Source organism: Carassius carassius, chromosome 10 (genome assembly GCF_963082965.1).
Source record: "Carassius carassius chromosome 10, fCarCar2.1, whole genome shotgun sequence".
In the NCBI taxonomy this organism is placed as follows: domain Eukaryota; kingdom Metazoa; phylum Chordata; class Actinopteri; order Cypriniformes; family Cyprinidae; genus Carassius; species Carassius carassius.
The window spans coordinates 27,813,766-27,831,693 of NC_081764.1; the positions used below are offsets into that span (position 1 = coordinate 27,813,766).

At 36.9% G+C, this 17,928-nt stretch overlaps 1 protein-coding gene across 2 annotated transcripts in view; it reads left to right on the forward strand.

Moving 5' to 3' along the window:
- The first annotated feature begins 343 nt into the window (after window positions 1-343).
- LOC132152059 (plakophilin-4-like) overlaps window positions 344-17,928 on the forward strand; it is a 35,769-nt gene continuing 18,184 nt past the window's right edge. The window contains exons 1-5 of one of the 2 annotated variants that reach the window (XM_059560711.1): window positions 344-785; window positions 4,948-5,075; window positions 7,024-7,136; window positions 14,579-14,613; window positions 15,391-15,513. In XM_059560711.1, coding sequence (XP_059416694.1) covers window positions 4,953-5,075; window positions 7,024-7,136; window positions 14,579-14,613; window positions 15,391-15,513 — 394 coding nt within the window. In that variant the 5' untranslated portion in view covers window positions 344-785; window positions 4,948-4,952. The remainder of the gene's footprint in view (window positions 786-4,947; window positions 5,076-7,023; window positions 7,137-14,578; window positions 14,614-15,390; window positions 15,514-17,928) is intronic. The other variant, XM_059560712.1, reaches the window with a different exon arrangement.

Consider the following 17,928-nt stretch of genomic DNA (forward strand, 5'->3'; position numbering starts at 1 on the left):
CGGGTTTTATGCTTACCCAGCACCTCTGTTATTACGTAATGTGTGGGAATTATGTCTTTTTTTTCTGGACTGCCATTTCTATTAATAAAATAAACTAAATGCAAGGCCAGATAAAGATATTTTATACAGATAAATCTTTATATAATATAATATAATAATTTGATCGGGCAGTAAATGGTTTTATCATCTGACAGAAGCAGTTAGATCACTCCCAATGGGAGATGCCCTTTTATCCACACGATGGCATTGTTAGCTAATGTTTGCTTCGAAAAAGGTTTTTAGAAAATCGTGTTTTTATTATCACACAAAATATTCATGATGCGCCGGCTAGTCTTCCCCAAAGTTATGTGGACTTTGGTGAACCCAGATACTTTTAAATCCGACCCAAAGAAGACTAAACAAATATTTCAAGCAAATTAAATTAACCAATTTGTGGACGTTTATGCGCACTACAAGCAGATGGTCATTCGTGTGACCATTTAAGGGCTGTTGTTTTCGCTCTGTGACCGTATTTTTCACGTACTTCGATGGGAACTCCATATTTTTGAATCAAGTCCTGTTCGACTACATGGCAACACATTTTTAAATGCCCTGAAACAGCTTCTCTCTATGTGGGGCGTCTACGTCACGCGCTCTGACCCTCTTGCCCATGGAAGCGCGCGAGACCCAGTCAGAGCCGCCCGTTCATCGCGTGAAAACACCTTCGGAAAGAATGTCATCCAGTTATTTTCTTACAAATGGATTTATCGGTCTCCGCGAATAATTTGCATTTCGGCGGTTTTGCGGTAAGTACGTTACTGGTGATTTCACGCAGCTCCAATGAAGCGTTGCTAACATCTGGCGCGCGCTGGCGGCGGGAATTCATCGCTGCTTGTCATTTATCGGCAAGATCTCGTGCATCTCTCCTTAATATAATTTCAGAACTGAGCTGCAATAGACGCTGTGGTCAGTGCACAAGAAGCGGTTTGCTTTTCGACGCCTGCTTTAAATCTCATTCAATCTTGCCTTTCTTCATTTCAGTGCTTAACTGTGCAGAAAATATTCATTTGTACTATAGTTATGCTTACGTAATTGAACTAATGGCCTTGTTTAATACATGAAGCTGAATAACTTGAGCAGGTGTAGTGTCGCTTCCACCTCTAATCGACGTACACCTCCCATCATCATCTCAAGTCCATCATCAGTCCCTGTATGGCGCATTTCATCCATCTGTTCATCATCTTCTAACATGGGCAATACATTGCATGTTGCATTAGTTAGTTGGATTAATTAGAATCCTGGATGGCATGTGTTATGCCATCCTACAGTCCAGTATCCCACAGCCTGTGAAGTAGGCTGGTCTCCATTACGATTGATAGATGCTGTCACTGGGACTCAGGCTGGCTGGACCATCTTTTAGACACTTTTCTTTATACATAATTGAGCATCCCTCTATGTACTTGCTCTCAGCTCCTGCTCTTATAATACAAGCTCGACAGAATGTAGAAGAAGTCTGCATCTGTTTGGACTGTAATGGCAGTGTGGTTGCAGTTTCAGCTGCCTCATCATATTGACCAGAGTTTAGATTGAATGCAGGTTTGCTGCTGTGCACCATGTAATTGCTGCTGTGCGGTGATTTGCTATGAGCAGTCCACAATTACAGTATGTAAAGATTGCAGGGACAATGCATCGTGATGCAGTAAGACGTGTTCCCCAGAGACCGAGCTGTCTTTACACTGCATTGCCATGTTATGTGGTCTGAAAAGCATCCCAGGGACTTTTGTGTGTACATGTGCATTTGAAATAACAGAGTTCCGCTATTCATTAGAAGTGAAAGAATGATCTCTCTGACAGATGCAAGTCGTGGTGGTACACAATGTCAGATGACTCCAATAAGTAACAAATTATTACTGTTTCTTGGTCATCATGGTTAATAGGATGGTTTGCTTGTTCCCCTCCTCTCATCTCTTCTGTATATAAACCCGGTGCTCTGACTGACAGCAGACTCCTGGTAAATCCAGTGTGAAGGTGGGTGGGGATTTTAAAGACTTCTAAAGTGGATTTTGGATTTTATTCTTGTAAATGCCAGCACAGTGGGCTACTGCCATTTATGAAGTTTATAAGCTTTAAATCATTGGATTATGTATGGATGTGTGTGTTTTTGTGTGTGTTCACTTTTCCGTGAACCGGTTCTCTTGGATGGTTCATTCATCGAACCCGTTAAAACAAAATGGTTCCAAGGTTTTTTTTTTGTTATTTTTTTTACGTCATCACTCAAGTACGTCACCCTTATGTATTTCTAGCAACTTAGTAATTGTTATACTGAAACAGTCAAATAAAGCATATGTGTTAAAGCAAATAGCTTTTTATTACTTTTTATTCACTAGTTAATTCTAATAATTCATAGAACATTTTCTGTTCATTTACTCACTCTTAAGCTTTCTTTCTTCACAGAACGCTAAAGATGATTTTTAGCTGAAATCATGGTCCTTGGTTATTCATAATATGCAAGTCAGCAGGTTCCATCACTTTAAGAGTCAAAAAGTCTTAATAGGAAACACAAAATTAATACTTACGACCCCTGATGATAAATGAAGTGAAACAATCAATCTGTGCAAGGAACTGAATGTTATTTATATCATTATTACCAGTAATCCACAGCCTCAGGCAAACGGTCCAGGAGCTCAGGCTTTTTTGTTGCATGATGACGTGTACATGGTAACAAAATCTCACATGAACTGACTTGTGTGCAGGACACGTGGGCAGACCATGACCATTGAGTCAGACTTAACCAAAAATCTCAGCCTATAGGTTTATTAATTCATGAATTTTGAGCCAGTTCTTTCAACAACAGTCTAGTAAGAGCCACCTAGTGTACTCTGGTGTAGTCAAATTTGTTCATTGCAAATTTCAGGTGGCAGGCACACAAGCTAAGAATAAGCCTCAAGACTACGCTCTACTCCGTCACAGATATTATGTACTATTTTAAACAACCATATACATTTTTGATAACTCACAAATGCAACCAGAATATATAACATGAACATTCATCTGAAACTTCACCTTCCTGTACCTCAATTGGGACATTCACAACAAAAAAATAGGCCTACAGTTAAAAAAAATTAATAAATAAATTAAGTAACACATGAGATCAGTAATGATATGACATGACAACAGCAAGAACGTCTTTCACACTTCTGTGTTTAAATGTGCAATGTGTAAAATAGTGTAAATCCTCAACAGGAAACAACAAGAACTAGAATAATACATTAATGTATAAAAATTACAAGCAATAGCAGAAAATTTAATATAGTAGAACAAAGACACAAATGAAATAAACAGTTCATTTCAGACTGTTTTTAGGTACAGAAATGTTATAATTTTATGTAAAATAACACTGCATAGTCGTCACTGTATGAATTAAATATAGATTAATTTTTAAAGTTGCAAAAGTTATTCAGTCAAGAGCAGTGAGAGATTGTTTATTTCTTTGACAGCAGCAGGTTTATTTAATCTGCTTTCACTTTAAGACCGAAAGCACGCATATTGTTTTTTGAGCATCTTACACCATGTGCACATATGATCGGGGTCAGGTGAACTGAAACCAGAGATCCCATAAAACCGATTAGTCGACTAGTCAATTTTGAAATATATAATTTTGTTCCTCTAATCTTTCATTATATAATCTCATTCCATCTAGTCTAAGCTGTGCAGAACATCCTATCAAAATTCCGCTCATCAAAATCACTTCAAAAATACAGCTAGACAAAGCTGAAGAATATGCTATTCTTTTTATCTTAAAGGCATTATAGCCATCCAGGATGAGGAAAAGAGTACATCTGTTAATAATACTATTTTTTGCTGTCAGCTGGGGGAGGGTATTTGGAACAGGTTGTCTTGTCATGCTGTTGCATGCTGGGATGCTGGAACACACGTTGGAATATATCCCTTGTTGCCCTGCCATAATGCTGCCAAGAACTCCAGGCTTTCTTTGCCATTCTAATAAAAGTGAACAGGACAGAGATTTCCATGCAGTTTTTTTGTACACCATCAATATGAAATGAAAAGTTTCCCTGTTTGCTTGCTTTATACATGTTGCTGGTCCTTGTGCACGATTCAGCAGTTCACATTATTACAAAGAAAAAATGTTTCCCTGTCCAATATTCCATCAAATAGTAAATGATGATATGTCAGGATGCTCTTGAGGATGAACTTGACCTCCAGTCAAAAAGCCTCCTTAAAAGTGGTTGCCTGCTTTTCAAGATACAGTTAATAAAAAGATAACTTGATAACTTCAAGTCCTGTCACACTATACAAGTAAAATGGGTACCGATTACTGTTTTAAGTTGACTTTAAGGAAGTCACTCACTTATATATCAGCTGGGCAAATTAGTCAATCAATATCTTGTCAGTTTAATCGTTCTAGGGTTTTTCCTGTGATGTGAAAAAGCTGAATTTTCAGCAGGCATTACTCCAGTCTTCAATTTCACGTAATCATTAAAAATCGTTCTAATATCATGCTTGTTTGCAAATGTTGATAACTGTTTCTGTCTGATTTTGTTGTGGAAATCATGATCCATTTTGTAAGGATTTTTTTTTTTTGTAAAATATTTTGTAGCATTATAAAAGTCTTAGTTGTCATTTTAAAATAAATGTATGTGTCTTTTCTGAACAGTAAAATTAAATAAAATTAAAAAATAAATAAACACAAATAATTCTCACTGACCCCAAACTTATGAATGACACTAGTGTGTAACATCAATATCAGCATCGACCATTAAAACCCATCATGATTGACCAGTAAACCCAACAACTATGGCTTGAAAAATGGAAACATTATGGTTTTTTTATTATCTAAATAATTAGTAGGACATTGAGTTATATTGGACTGTATTTAGTAAGCAAGAGTGTATCAGTGCCACTGCATATAAATGATAATAGCTGTGTGTTTTGTGTTCCTGTGTGCAGGGGGAATGCCTACTCCAAGGCAAAGCCCTGTGGAGGAAAGGGAGGTGCTGAGGGGTGAAGGAAGATCCAACAACAACAACATGAATGATGCCACCACCACCAACCTGCTGGCCTCTGTTAAAGAGCAGGTATGCCGCACTGTTTCCGTCTGCCAGTGTCTGGCTGTAGGGTAGCTGTAATCTGAATAGTCACTCAAATATGAGTGGCCACAGACTGTAGATGTATTAAGTCAACCTTCTGCTCATTAGTCAAAAGTCATATTTGCATTATTAATTCTTGGGTGGGGAAAGCTGGCTTTGAGGACACAAATATCTGGTCTACATTGAATTTTAGAGCTGATAACCTCGTTTCATCAGTTTGTGTACAGTGTGGGTTAATTACATTTTTTATTATTTCATTAACATTTTTGTTTAAAAACAAGATTCATATTTACCTGTTTCTTCACATCAGGTTTGAATTTAAGAGCTGATAAAGTCTAGGTTTTCCAAGTTATTTATCCATCTTCATTACAAATGTAGTGTTATTATTATTATTATTATTATTATCTTTCCAGCCAATTTGTTTAAGAACAAGATTCTAATTAACCAGTTTTCATGGAATTTATGAGCTAGATTTGACCAAGTTACTTATTTTGTTATATTTTACATTAATTTAAGTGTTTTTATCATATTCATTTTCATATATCATTTTATTTTATCAGACAATTTGTTTAAACAAAGACTCTTATTTAGTGTAGGTTTACACTGAATTTGATGCTGGTTTTTTATAAAGTTACCAATTTTATTTTATTACAAACTGATGTTGTTATTTTTATTGTGTTTTTATTGTGTATTTTATTTTATTACCATTTTGTTTAGAAACAAGATTATTATTTACCTATTTCCTCACATCAGGCAAGCTGATAAAGTCTAGTTTTCAGTCTAGTGAATATTTAATTACATTTTATTTCTATATATATATTTATTTTTCTATTTTTTTACAAGGCACATTTTTAGGAACTGAATTCTTGTTTACATGTTTTCTAACGTTTCTCACATAAGGTCTGATGCGCCGTCCTTCTAATCTGTTTCACAGTTCAGTGTCATGAAAATTACTAATTGAACCGTTAGCTTAATCATTACAAATCTGGTTAATGCTGATAGCATTCATTAATGCTATGAGTCTCTGTTAAAATATAACTGATTATCCCATTACCAGGCTTAACATGTTTCACTAGGACACCAGAAAATGCAGCATGGATTTCATTGCATGGTGTGTGTGTGTGTGATTGCAGTGATTTGTGTGGTCAAGTCTTATCGTTTTTTTTGTACTCCTCTTGGACAGAATCAGGACATAGGCAAGTATTGTCACTCTGAACAATAGGTTGAATAGAAGAGTCCTGGTACAGCTGGTAGCTCACAGCATGGCACAAGGCAGATAGCCATTGCCTGACTTATCTCGCCTGGAGAATTACACTCAATACTCTTTCTTTTCATTGGCTACATTAATTGCAACCTTTTATAGTGCTTGTCGGCTTGAAACCTGCAATACTTTCAGAATATAATATCTATTTCAGAGCATATACAATGCTCCAGAATCGTTTCGTTGCAGTCTAACAATGGCAAGCAATCATGAAAATATGCAGTGACACAACAGTGGTATTTTTTCTCCTCAGAACACTATAGTCAATACAACAGCAATGTGAGCTGTTTATATGTGTGTGAGAGAGTGTGTCTCCTTTAAGGGCAGCTGCATCAACGAGTCTGTCTCTATCACAGAGAGGCAGGCCAACAGTTCAGCCTTCTCGCCTTCCACACACACACACACACACACACATATAAACAAACACACATGCATTTCACACACACAGAGAGTCAAGAGTGGGGGGGGAGGAGGCCACAAATTCAGAAGCAAAAAGCAGTGAGACATGATGGAAGCTGAGAAGAGACGGGATTTAAAGACAATGGATTCTAAAGCTAAATTAATGTTGTAACTGGAAACGGGTATGATGTGTGTACTGCCTTCAGATTATGGATATGTTTTTGATGATAGAAGGTAGTGATGGCGACACTTTTGTCCCTCCTGTCTTTTTTGAAGGAGCTTCAGTTTGAACGACTCACCAGAGAACTTGAAGAAGAGAGACAGATTGTGGCCAATCAGCTGGAGCGATGCAGGTTGGGGGCGGAGTCTCCAGGTGCTGTGAGTGACAGGTAAGAGCATGACATGGGTTTTTGCTTGTTTTGTCATACAAGTTTGGAGTAAATGATGGCAGATTGTATTTATGAGAAGAACATCTGTACTGCTTTCTAGTTATTACCATGAGGCCTGCTCAGTATGTTTTTCCTCTAAAAACATGTGCATGATTGTAAATATTTGATCACTGTTGCTGATGTGTTTTTTTAGCGATTTTATAGTTGGCAGTGGCAGTACTTGAAACAAAATGAAATTTTTTGTCATGTACTCACTTTATATTATATTTGAATAATGCATTAATAAAATAACAAAATCAAATGAAAAACTAAAAAATATACATTGTTACATGATTTTCACAATGAAGTTTTAGGAGGAGGCTTAATTATTGCACTTTTATATTATTGTAAGCCTTCAAACGAATCTCATATGAATGTATACATGGCAACTATGCATTTAAACCCCTAAATGGATCATTCTCACGCCCCTGCCTACATTTGAAACACATTTAACTGTACACTAGATGTAGTCTGTGTACATACTCGTTGTTCTGTGTTTCTCATGGTGTGTGTCAGTATGAAGGACAAGTGTGCAGTGAAGTGCAAACAGTTGTCTCTCTTTCCTCACTGAATAATTACTTTTTGGAAAGTGGGTGTTTGTCAATTTACAATAAACACATTCAAGCTTTAGGGTATTGTGAAAGTTTCTCGTTTAATGAGTGTCATGGAAAGAGTGCTCTTGATAAATCAGAGATGTTTGCTTCAGCCATCACTTCAGAAAGATTTATTTTCAATCTGGTTAAACTGAAGTATAGTTTTTCGCCAGCTCTTGCTTTGCCACATTGAACTCTCTGTGTCTGTGGGCCCTATTTTAACAATCTAAACGCAAAGTGTAAAGCGCACGACGCAGGTGCACTCAGGGCGTGTCCAAATCCACTTTTGCTATTTTAACGACGGAAAAACAGTCCCTGCACCGGGGCGCATTTTTGGGATGGGTTGTCCCTATTCTCTTAATAAATAATGGGCGTAACGTTCATCTTCCATTCCCTTTAAGAGCGAGATGAGCTCGTGCCATGGCAGATCGCTATTTACATGGCAGAATTTATTGGGCGGAAAAGCTGAAGGCTTCTCAAGCGAAGAAACCAATCATCTACGGGACAAGCAGGAATCCCCAAAAATTTAGCACGATGAGTCAGTAAATATATATGTGTGTGTATTGGCACGATTGTTCAATTAATTCACCAATTTCATTCATCATTATAAGTAGTAATAGGCTTTTACACTGTAATCTTTATGTTTTTAATATTTGGCATGTTTGTGTGTGTAATAAGCAAAGTAAACGTCCATTGACTTTAGACTTTAGACCAGGTTGGTCTATGGCACAGTCTATTTTCAGCTCCTTAAAATACCATTGCGCCAGCAATGCGCCTGAACACACCTCTTTTTTAGACCAGCACGCCCATGGGCGCTCAAATGGGCGCAAATACATCTGCTAATTAAACGACGTGGTGCTGGATGGGAAAATGGCTTGTGCTATTTTGCCGCAGTATACAGGACATTTTTTTTCTTTTGTTTGAAGAAGGTCTATGTGTGCATTCTTGCTACCATGCGCCCTGCAACCCATTACCTTTAACCTTTCTTTTTGTGGCATTCTTGCTGTCCCCGCTGTACACTGATGGCCGGTGTCCTTTGACCCCTCCTGTTGCAGTCAGTGTCGCTTTTAGGCAGGCATTAGCGGACACTCGTCTGCTGTTTTAAGACAGTGCTGTCTACATTCTGTCATTTATTCAACCTGAACTCTCAATACCACATATCCTGCCATTTCTCTCTTCTTCAGTTCCTACAAATGCACAAGTATTTTAATTTCTTGTCATTAACCGAACAGGATTTAAAAAATCTGTGTCAGAGAGATGAACGTGACGGTCAGTAGACTGTAACAATATGATTGATGTTCACTGGTAATGGTTTGCTAATGCTGGACAAATGGAACAGATCTTTTTGCTTTTCATTGACTTATTGGAAGATGAGATGGGTCATTCTACAAATGCCATTTGTGTTTCTCTTAAATGTGTGAAAAATAACTAGAAATAGAAATAGCTAATGCCAACTTTTAGACTTGCACAGTACACAGTGATTCACAAACGAACACATCAACAAAACAACAGTACATTTATTTTAATTCGCTATTTATTTATTGTCCAAATGTTGTATGCAGGAAAATAAAAGTTAGTTCATTGTTTTTACTTTTTCTTTATACTTTACATATGTAGTTTAGAACTAATTGTATTAATATGCTGAAAATGTATTCACTCTCATGCCATCCAAGATGTACTATAGATGAGTTCTTCATCTTTTCAAATCTTGTTAATGCTGTTGTTAATGCAAACTGATTGGTACAGATTTGGAGAAATTTAGCAGTACATCACTTGCTCACCAAAGGATCCTCTGCAGAACATGGGTGCCATCAGAATGAGAGTTCTGAAACAGCTGTTTGTACTCTCATTCTGACGCCACCCATTCACTGCAGAGGATCCATTTCTTCAAATCTGTTGTGATGAAGAAACAAACTCATCTACATCTTGGATGGCCTAAGGGTGAGTTCAATAATTGGTGCCAATTTAAAAAAGTTTTACAGATTAAGAAATAAATTCATAAGTTTTTGTCATGGTGTAGATTCACAAGAGATGAAGACAGTACTCATAATAGTTTTCTATTCAAAGTGTTTTAATTATGCATGACATGGGTCACCCAGCTCGCTTTATTTTGCTATGTTGAAATGATGTGATCCGTGGTGTTTAAGCAAACGTCCAAAAGAATCCTTACACTCATTGGCTTTGCTTCTGTAGCTACTAGGGGTGTAACGGTACGCAAAAATCACGGTTCGGTACGTACAGTACCTCGGTTTTAAAGTCACGGTTCGGTTCATTTTCGGTACAGTAAGGGAAAGTAGGGATGGGCGTTTTCCACAAATATCACATTCGAATATTTGAGCTCACAAAAAACGAATATTCGAATATTCGTTTATTTAAATTAAGTTTAATGAGTCAGACGTTATTTTTCAGCAACATTTGTTTTCGTCATTTTGAACAAGCTTACAATAAGCTTGAACATTACACATCGTGTTTTGTAGCTGAAAACTTTTAACAATGCGTGCAAACAAACAAAAGTACAGATTAAAAGCAAAAAAAAAAAAAGTGAACAAAGAAAAAACGTAAAGCAGCCTGCAGCAATTAGGCTATTGTACAGAATGTAGCTTACACTTAACTTTTAAACTGTCAGCAAATCTTTTTTGCTTTTTTTCTATTGTTTCAAATGTTCTTGTTAAGAAATACGGGCATGTAAACATGATCGGGGGAAAGTCGGCTCCTTATTCTGTTAACAATAAGGCCGGCCGTGGAGAAAACGCGCTCTGACGACACAGACGTTGGCGGGACTCACAAATAACGGTGTGCTAAGCGAACACGTTTTGTGAAGCGCTTCGTGTTTTGGTTTCACCACTGAATGGGATCCTCATCTGGTGGAATACATGGCTCCAGCAAGAACTGTTCCCACTCGTCTCGGCTGGACTCTCTGTAATCATCGCTGGAGAACTGGTTCAGCCTTTTCCGACGAGTGGGCATTGCATCTTCTTCATCGTGGCGACTGCATCCGCACCACTCGCATCAAGGAAAATGTTCTGATAATGTTCAAAAAAAAAATTTTTTCTTACTTCTCTCATGTTTTCATCGAGAAACCTGAGATGTTTGTGCCGAGGGTCTAGGGCAGACGCGAGAAGAGGAGTTTTCACTGCATTCTCCAAGTTAACGGTGTTTATTCGTTGCTTGAGAGCATGGCTGGACTGGCCATTGGGCATACCGGGCATATGCCCGGTGGGCCGACGTGCTTTTTGGGCCGATATCTCATACTCATACTTTTTTTTTTTTTTTTTTTTTAACGGCTCATAAAATTTGTACATCTGTGGCCCATTTGTTTTGTTTTGCTTAATTGGCGGCGCTGGGTTTGTGCCGGTGTACTGCATTGGTCAAAGTCAGTGTTAGTTTTTTTTTCTGACAGACCAGCCCATGAAACACGTAGATCAGCGTAGATCTTTTCTTGATTGACACTGGACTGGCCCAATCACAACTTTAAACAAATGAGCGAGCGGCAGCAGTGTCAGTGTGTATCTGTAAAAAAAGATGGAGAAGAAACGCAAGGAATGTGCAGATAAATAGCGTGAAAAAATAGAACCAGGCCCTTAAAGCAGACACTGTAAACTGTGTCAAAATATATGTTTTCTGACCTTCATCAGCTCCTGTGGCAGATGATGATAGTGAGGACGGAGGATCAGGAGAGAGATGAGAAAGTGTAGAGCCTGCGGTAAGCATAACTACTTTCAAAACACTTAGGCCATGTCATGAGTGTAGATTATTTCCACATCTGCATAGTTGACGATTACCGCAATTCACTAGAAATTTAATTAGAGGCGTTTGTAAACCATGTTTTCCGCCAAAATAAAAGCTTGATGCAGTTTGCGTCAAAATAAAAGATCATGTGCTTATCTCTTTCAAGTATAGAAATTGGTACAACTAATTAAGAAAGTTTCCTTTATTTTTTTGTGCATTTGTTTTACAAAATATGGCTATCACTGTCATTGGATTAATATTATAACTATTATTATGTAGAGGTGTAATGTAAATAGACACTGTAACTAAAAGAGGTTTGAATTTTTCTTTGTTTAATTTGCACACTGAATATGGGTTGGAGCTTTTAATTTTGAACTCTCAAAGTGCACCAGATTAATAAATTTAACATTAAAATGCACAAAATGTTCTCACGGGGGGGCATGCCCCCGAACCCCCCTAGAAGGACCCAGGACACACCACCATAGTTTTAACAAAAAATCCTGTAAGAAACACTGGTATTGCTATGCCAGAGCCGTTTATAGCTTGTTTTAGGATTCACCGCTGTGGAGTATAGTTCAACTGTATTAATAAGTATAAAATTTTGACTTATTTCATCTGTTAACTCTCACTCGTTCCTATACTCACTCATTACATGGCATTAGTGGTTTTAATGAATAGGAGTTGGTATGCATATAATTAAGGGCGTGCAAAGATGGGTGGTGTTTATTATCATATAGTGGGCCGGTCTGGGCAAAGATGCCCGGGCCGATTTTTTGTCCCAGTCCAGCCCTTCTTGAGAGATGCTGCAACAATGTTCTTGGATCACTTTCTGTGATTCTCCACGGCATATTTGAAGTACTGTAGAAGACCGCAGTTCTTTTAGGGGGCGTTCACATATCGCATCTTTTGCATGCTCAAGTTTGTTATTTCCAATATAGGCGCGCGGTATGCGCGCTCATAATGGAAGCGACGCGGTCGCGGTGCGCATGCGGCGGTGCGCATCTCAACTTTCAGAATGCCACAAGCGCACCGCAGGTCATGTGACAAGAACTAAACATTCAGCTTCATCCTTTCCTGTAACAACGTTGAAAGCTCAGCCAAGATGAAGGAACAGCTGATCATAGCTGTATATGGATTGCCATTTTGAAATAAATTTAGTAGCAGAGCTACTGAAAGCGATTTTTTTTTGTGCTGCAAATCCATTTATCCTTTGCTGAAATTTCCGCGTCTTCATGGAGAGAACGCGTCGCCTCAGGAGCGCTTCTGCCCGAGCGCTTTGGAAAGAAGGAGAAAGCGGCGCGCATAGCCTTTTCCACGCCTTATTAGGCGCGATATGTGAATGGCTCCTTAATCATTCATTAATTATTTTTTGCTTGCATACACCTTCAAATATGCCGTGGAGAATCACAGAAAGTGACCAAATTAGGTTTTATTGTGAACTTTTTTTTTTTTTTGCGAAATTCGAATATCATTTTTATTTATCGAATAATTAGAGCAGAACGAATATTCGAATGTTCGACTATCCGTGCACATCCCTAAGGGAAAGAAATGCAAACACTAAACTGCAGGTTGTTTATCACTATAAACTTTTTTTTAACAATTTGTTTACACTTCTTTTAAAATACTTTTTAATAAAATATATATAAAATAAAAAAAGAATAAGAAATAAAATACTGCTGCAAAGTTCTCCACTAAATAAAATACTCTCAGTCTCAAACCAATATCATATAATAAAATATAATGAAAAATATAAATAAATAACTATGATTACAGTGCAGCATTACCAATCCCAGCTTGTAGGCCTGCTCATATTTAAAAAATATGTATAACTTTTCCAAAGTGTAAAGTGCAGCATCAACAGTTTCAGTTTTTAGACCTGCTCAGATTTCATTATTGCGTTGGACCGATCGGAATTAAGAGCAAAGGTCTGTTTATATGCCGATGGGAGCTGCGTTTGAATTACAATCGTTTTTTTCCTAGTTGTAGTGATGTTCACACTCGCGTTATGCCTTTTGAAAACCTTAGACCAGTGACACACTGGCATATTGCACCTGTCAAACATAGTCTATTTTGTCATCAATAATGTTGATGGTGCCCTTTATCAGTAGGCTTTATATTTATGCTCAACATGAAGTATAGATATTGTTGTCGTGAAGATAAGATCCTGGTCTGTCGGCGGTCTCCCTCTATGTCATAATACAGTAGCAGCAGCGCGCCAGCGCCGCGTCAGGCTCGATTCTGGTGTGTAAAGACACACAAAAAGCGAAGCAGCCGTCACGCAACTGACACACAGCAGAAACGCCACGCTCACGCCACGCAGACAGTGTGTCACCGGCCTTAGAATCAGCTGCAGTGCGGGATTTGCGCTGAACGCAGAGACTTCCGCCACTTAATATGTTCGTTTGGAAACACGAAAATGTACCTATCATTCCGCACACAAAATATTGCATTCGGTCATTCGGTACACACCGTACCGAAAGCCCTGTACTGAAACGGTCCGGTACGAATACACGGACCGTTACACCCCTAGTAGCTACATGAGTTGTGTAGTGTAGTCTAGTGATGCGAAGACTGAAAGGTAGATAATGAACCACATTTATTATAGTGCTTTTCCAATGTATGGAACAGGAGAATCACTAGCAAAAGTTTTACTGAATACACCTTTAAAGTTTATATAGTGTTGTATCAATTTATCTTATGTTTCGTTGTGTGGATAGTGAGGGTGATCGTAAAATGTTCACCCAGTTACAATGATTTTTATAGTAAGCAAGTAATAATTGAAAAGTGTATATTTAATACCAGTATAAAATTGTCTCTTTAATAAACATTTTCTAGCTTCATATCCTTGGACTGACGTTGATAGTTTAATTAAAGCACAATATGTCAAATTAAATTGTAAAACTGTCAACCGTGTTATACATATATTAAACTTAATTAATGGCATAATATATTACCACTTATATCATGATATTAGTATGTTTTCAAAATTTACTTTAAAATCAGCTTATACTAAAAAAAGCACTACTTTCATATAATGCCTCAGATGCATTTAATCTTTTCTCATGTCTTCATTTTTTCCAGCTCTTCTGAGAAGTCCCTTCTGTGGAGATCTGCAGGTATTTTTGTCTAGTTCTCTTCCTGCTTGTTAGTTTTTCTTGCCACCTGTTGTAAATAAGAACAAGAAGAGCTTTAACATTTCAGTCAGCCCTGCAGTCACATAAATACAGCACAGATCACATAGTTTAGCTTCGATGGCTGAGCTGACAGGACAGTTATGCGTAATTGTGTGTAAATTTTTTGCCTGACCTATCTTTTCTCAGTGTATTATGGTTTAGTTACAAGCCCCAGAGCTGTGCTATGTTGGCAAAATCATTGTACGGTATTATATTGTAATATTTAATATTTTTTATATTACTTTTATATGACTTTGCAAGAACTGTGCCAAGAGTTCTGGGCTTTTTCTTTTTTATTCTGCATGCTCTAAAAAAACACCAGACACTGTGGTCTTGTGATCTGGTCACCCAACTTAATGAACAATATCCCATGAATTATTTCACTGAACATTTGAAATCTCTTTTTCTCCTTCCAAATCCTCACTGAGTGGCTAGAACTGTTTTCTACCCTTCACTTTAGCTCTAATTCCTATTGTCATAACTTATTGTGAGAAAGTGGAAACACAATAGACCAGATAGCTTATTTTTATCTTTGGAAATGATGGAAAGCATTGTAGATTATCTGTCAAGGACTTTTATTTTGGGTAAATGCAAAGGTGGCATGTTTTAGGTTAATGCTCCCTCTAGGTATGTCAAAGAATGAAGGTAACTGTATCTTGATAATTTTCTCAAATAAACCCTTAAACGCTGCTCACAGTATGTTAACCCTTTGGTCATCAGAATCCTCAGGTGCAGGTGTGTCTAAGCCGTCGAATGGTTGCTCATCACCCACATTTGGGGTCAGAGGTCAGGGGTTACTTTACTCTCCTGAACTGGAACAGATCTCCCTGCGTGAAAGTGAGGGTCTGTTCATTCACACTCCATATTGCCTTCTGTCACTTCTATGTTAACAGTTTATTCTCATACTGATGTTTTTATGCAGTATTCCAAGTTGAATACAACTAAAGATCTATGGGCAGCATCTTTGGCCTGCTGTTGATTACCACAGAAGATAGTTTCAATTTATACACTGCAGTTAAGAAGATTTTTGTTGTTGTTGATGTTTTTGAAAGATTTCTCTTATTGTCACCAAGGCTGTATTTATTTGATGAAAAGAAAAAACCAAATATTTATATATATATATATATATATATATATATATATATATATATATATATATGAGAGAGAGATTTTAACATTTTACAATTTTGTATATTCCTGTGATGACAAAGCTGAATTATCAGCAGCCATTACTCTTCTTTAGTCTCACATGATCCTTCATAAATTTTTAAAAGAACAACATTTATTTGAAATACAACTCTTTTGTAACATTATAAATGTATTTACTTCCATTTTTAGACAAATTTAATGCTTCCGTATAACAGTACAAAGTCTTTATACACCTACATTGGAAACCTACATGGGATGCTCTTGCATTTCATAAGCTACAGTAATTACATTTTATAATCCTTTTGAAGCAGGCTAGCTTTTATAGGTAGATGAAAGTCTGGTTGTTTTTCTGGTGTAATAATTGTTAATGAGGTTTGCTTCATGCAAACAGTACATGTACAATAGTTATGTCTTTTTATTACTTTGTATTCAGTATAGAAAGCAAATACCAGGCCTTTTTTTGTGATCTACAGGTAGGCTTCTACTTTAAGAGAATTACTGTACACATGAGGTCTTTTACAGTACAAATATGTAATTTGATGATACCAGTACCAGTGAAAATTAACAAACCTTATTGTGCATACTCGGTTATTTACATATTAATATAATCATTAACCAATCAAAATAAAACAATTGCATGCAGCCTTCTGTTAATTTTCAATTAGGTAGATATTACTTTTCAAGAGTTTCAAATAATTATTCAACTAAACAGCCAGTATCAAAGTACAAATAAATACATTAAACGCAGTGAATGTTGTCTTCTTTTTCTTGCAAATATTAAATATTAAAGTTGATTAAATTTGAAAGGAGCTTTAAGTAGCTTGGTGCTCATTTGGAAACGTTAACATGTTAAGAAATACATTTCTTACACAGAAATAACACTTACTATACTCATAATAACTTTCTATAAAATATGAAACACGAAAATTCTCAAACTTATTGGCTGCCGGCTCTGTAGATACGCTGATAATGTAGTGTTGTTTGGTGACACAAAAGCGAAAGTTAGACAAATGGTACAGTACCTGTATGACCGAAGAAGCAGAAAAGGTCTAAGCCAGGAGACAGAAATACCGGCAAAAAGGCGGGAGCTGGTTGCTGAAACCACGCCCACCTAGCGCGACAGCGGTGACAGCAGTAGCAATCCACCTGTCACTCAAGTGGCCACGCCCTTAATTATGCAGAACTTTAAGGCTTAATATAATAAAAAATATTCACCCCTCTCACAGTTCTCATGAAGGGCAAAATTATATATATACATATATATATATATATATATATATATATATATATATATATATATATATTATTAGCGGTGTCCCCGACTAAGGGTACTGATAGATGAATCATATGTTTGGGGGCGGGGCAAAATACATTAACAAGAGTCAAGTCAGACATTCAACTAACATAATTACTGATGTTAACACACAGGAAAATGTGTAATAAACACCTTGCAGATATAAATGGGGTAGATAATGTTTTGATGAACAGATAGCTAACACTTAATGTCGGCGAAACCATAACAATGAACAATTTTATTTTATTTTTATTTTTTTCAATAGTGCTCTCATTATAACATTAGCCTAAATCGTTAGCAGTTAATATTCTGCATTTCTATTTTGAGCTGCGCGCGCTAAAGATGACCAGTAGAGTGACGCATTTGATAGCAAGTTTTTAATCAATGGGATTCAACTCATAATTTCATATAGAATACGCTTCGTTATTTATACAACATAACATTAATATTAAGACTTGTGGGCTGTTTGCAAAAAGGGCCCGAATGCACATAAACATATCTGCGGTGCTCTGAATGCAAACTCCTTTTGTGGATGCATTCTTCACGAAACAATGTGCAGAAACACAGCAATTCAAAAAATTCATAGCATTTTAGTATAATGGTCTTCTCATTATAATAGTATGTATATAAACAGTCCCAGTCATAGTTATTAATATTCTGCATTGTAGTTTGACCTGCTTGCACTGTGCGCTGAAGAGATATCACCGTAGTACTACAATGACGTTCTTGACTCAAAACCAAATTAATCTTATATATGGTAAATAATATATCCACAATATATATATATATATACACCAGCTGAAATGTTTTGAAAT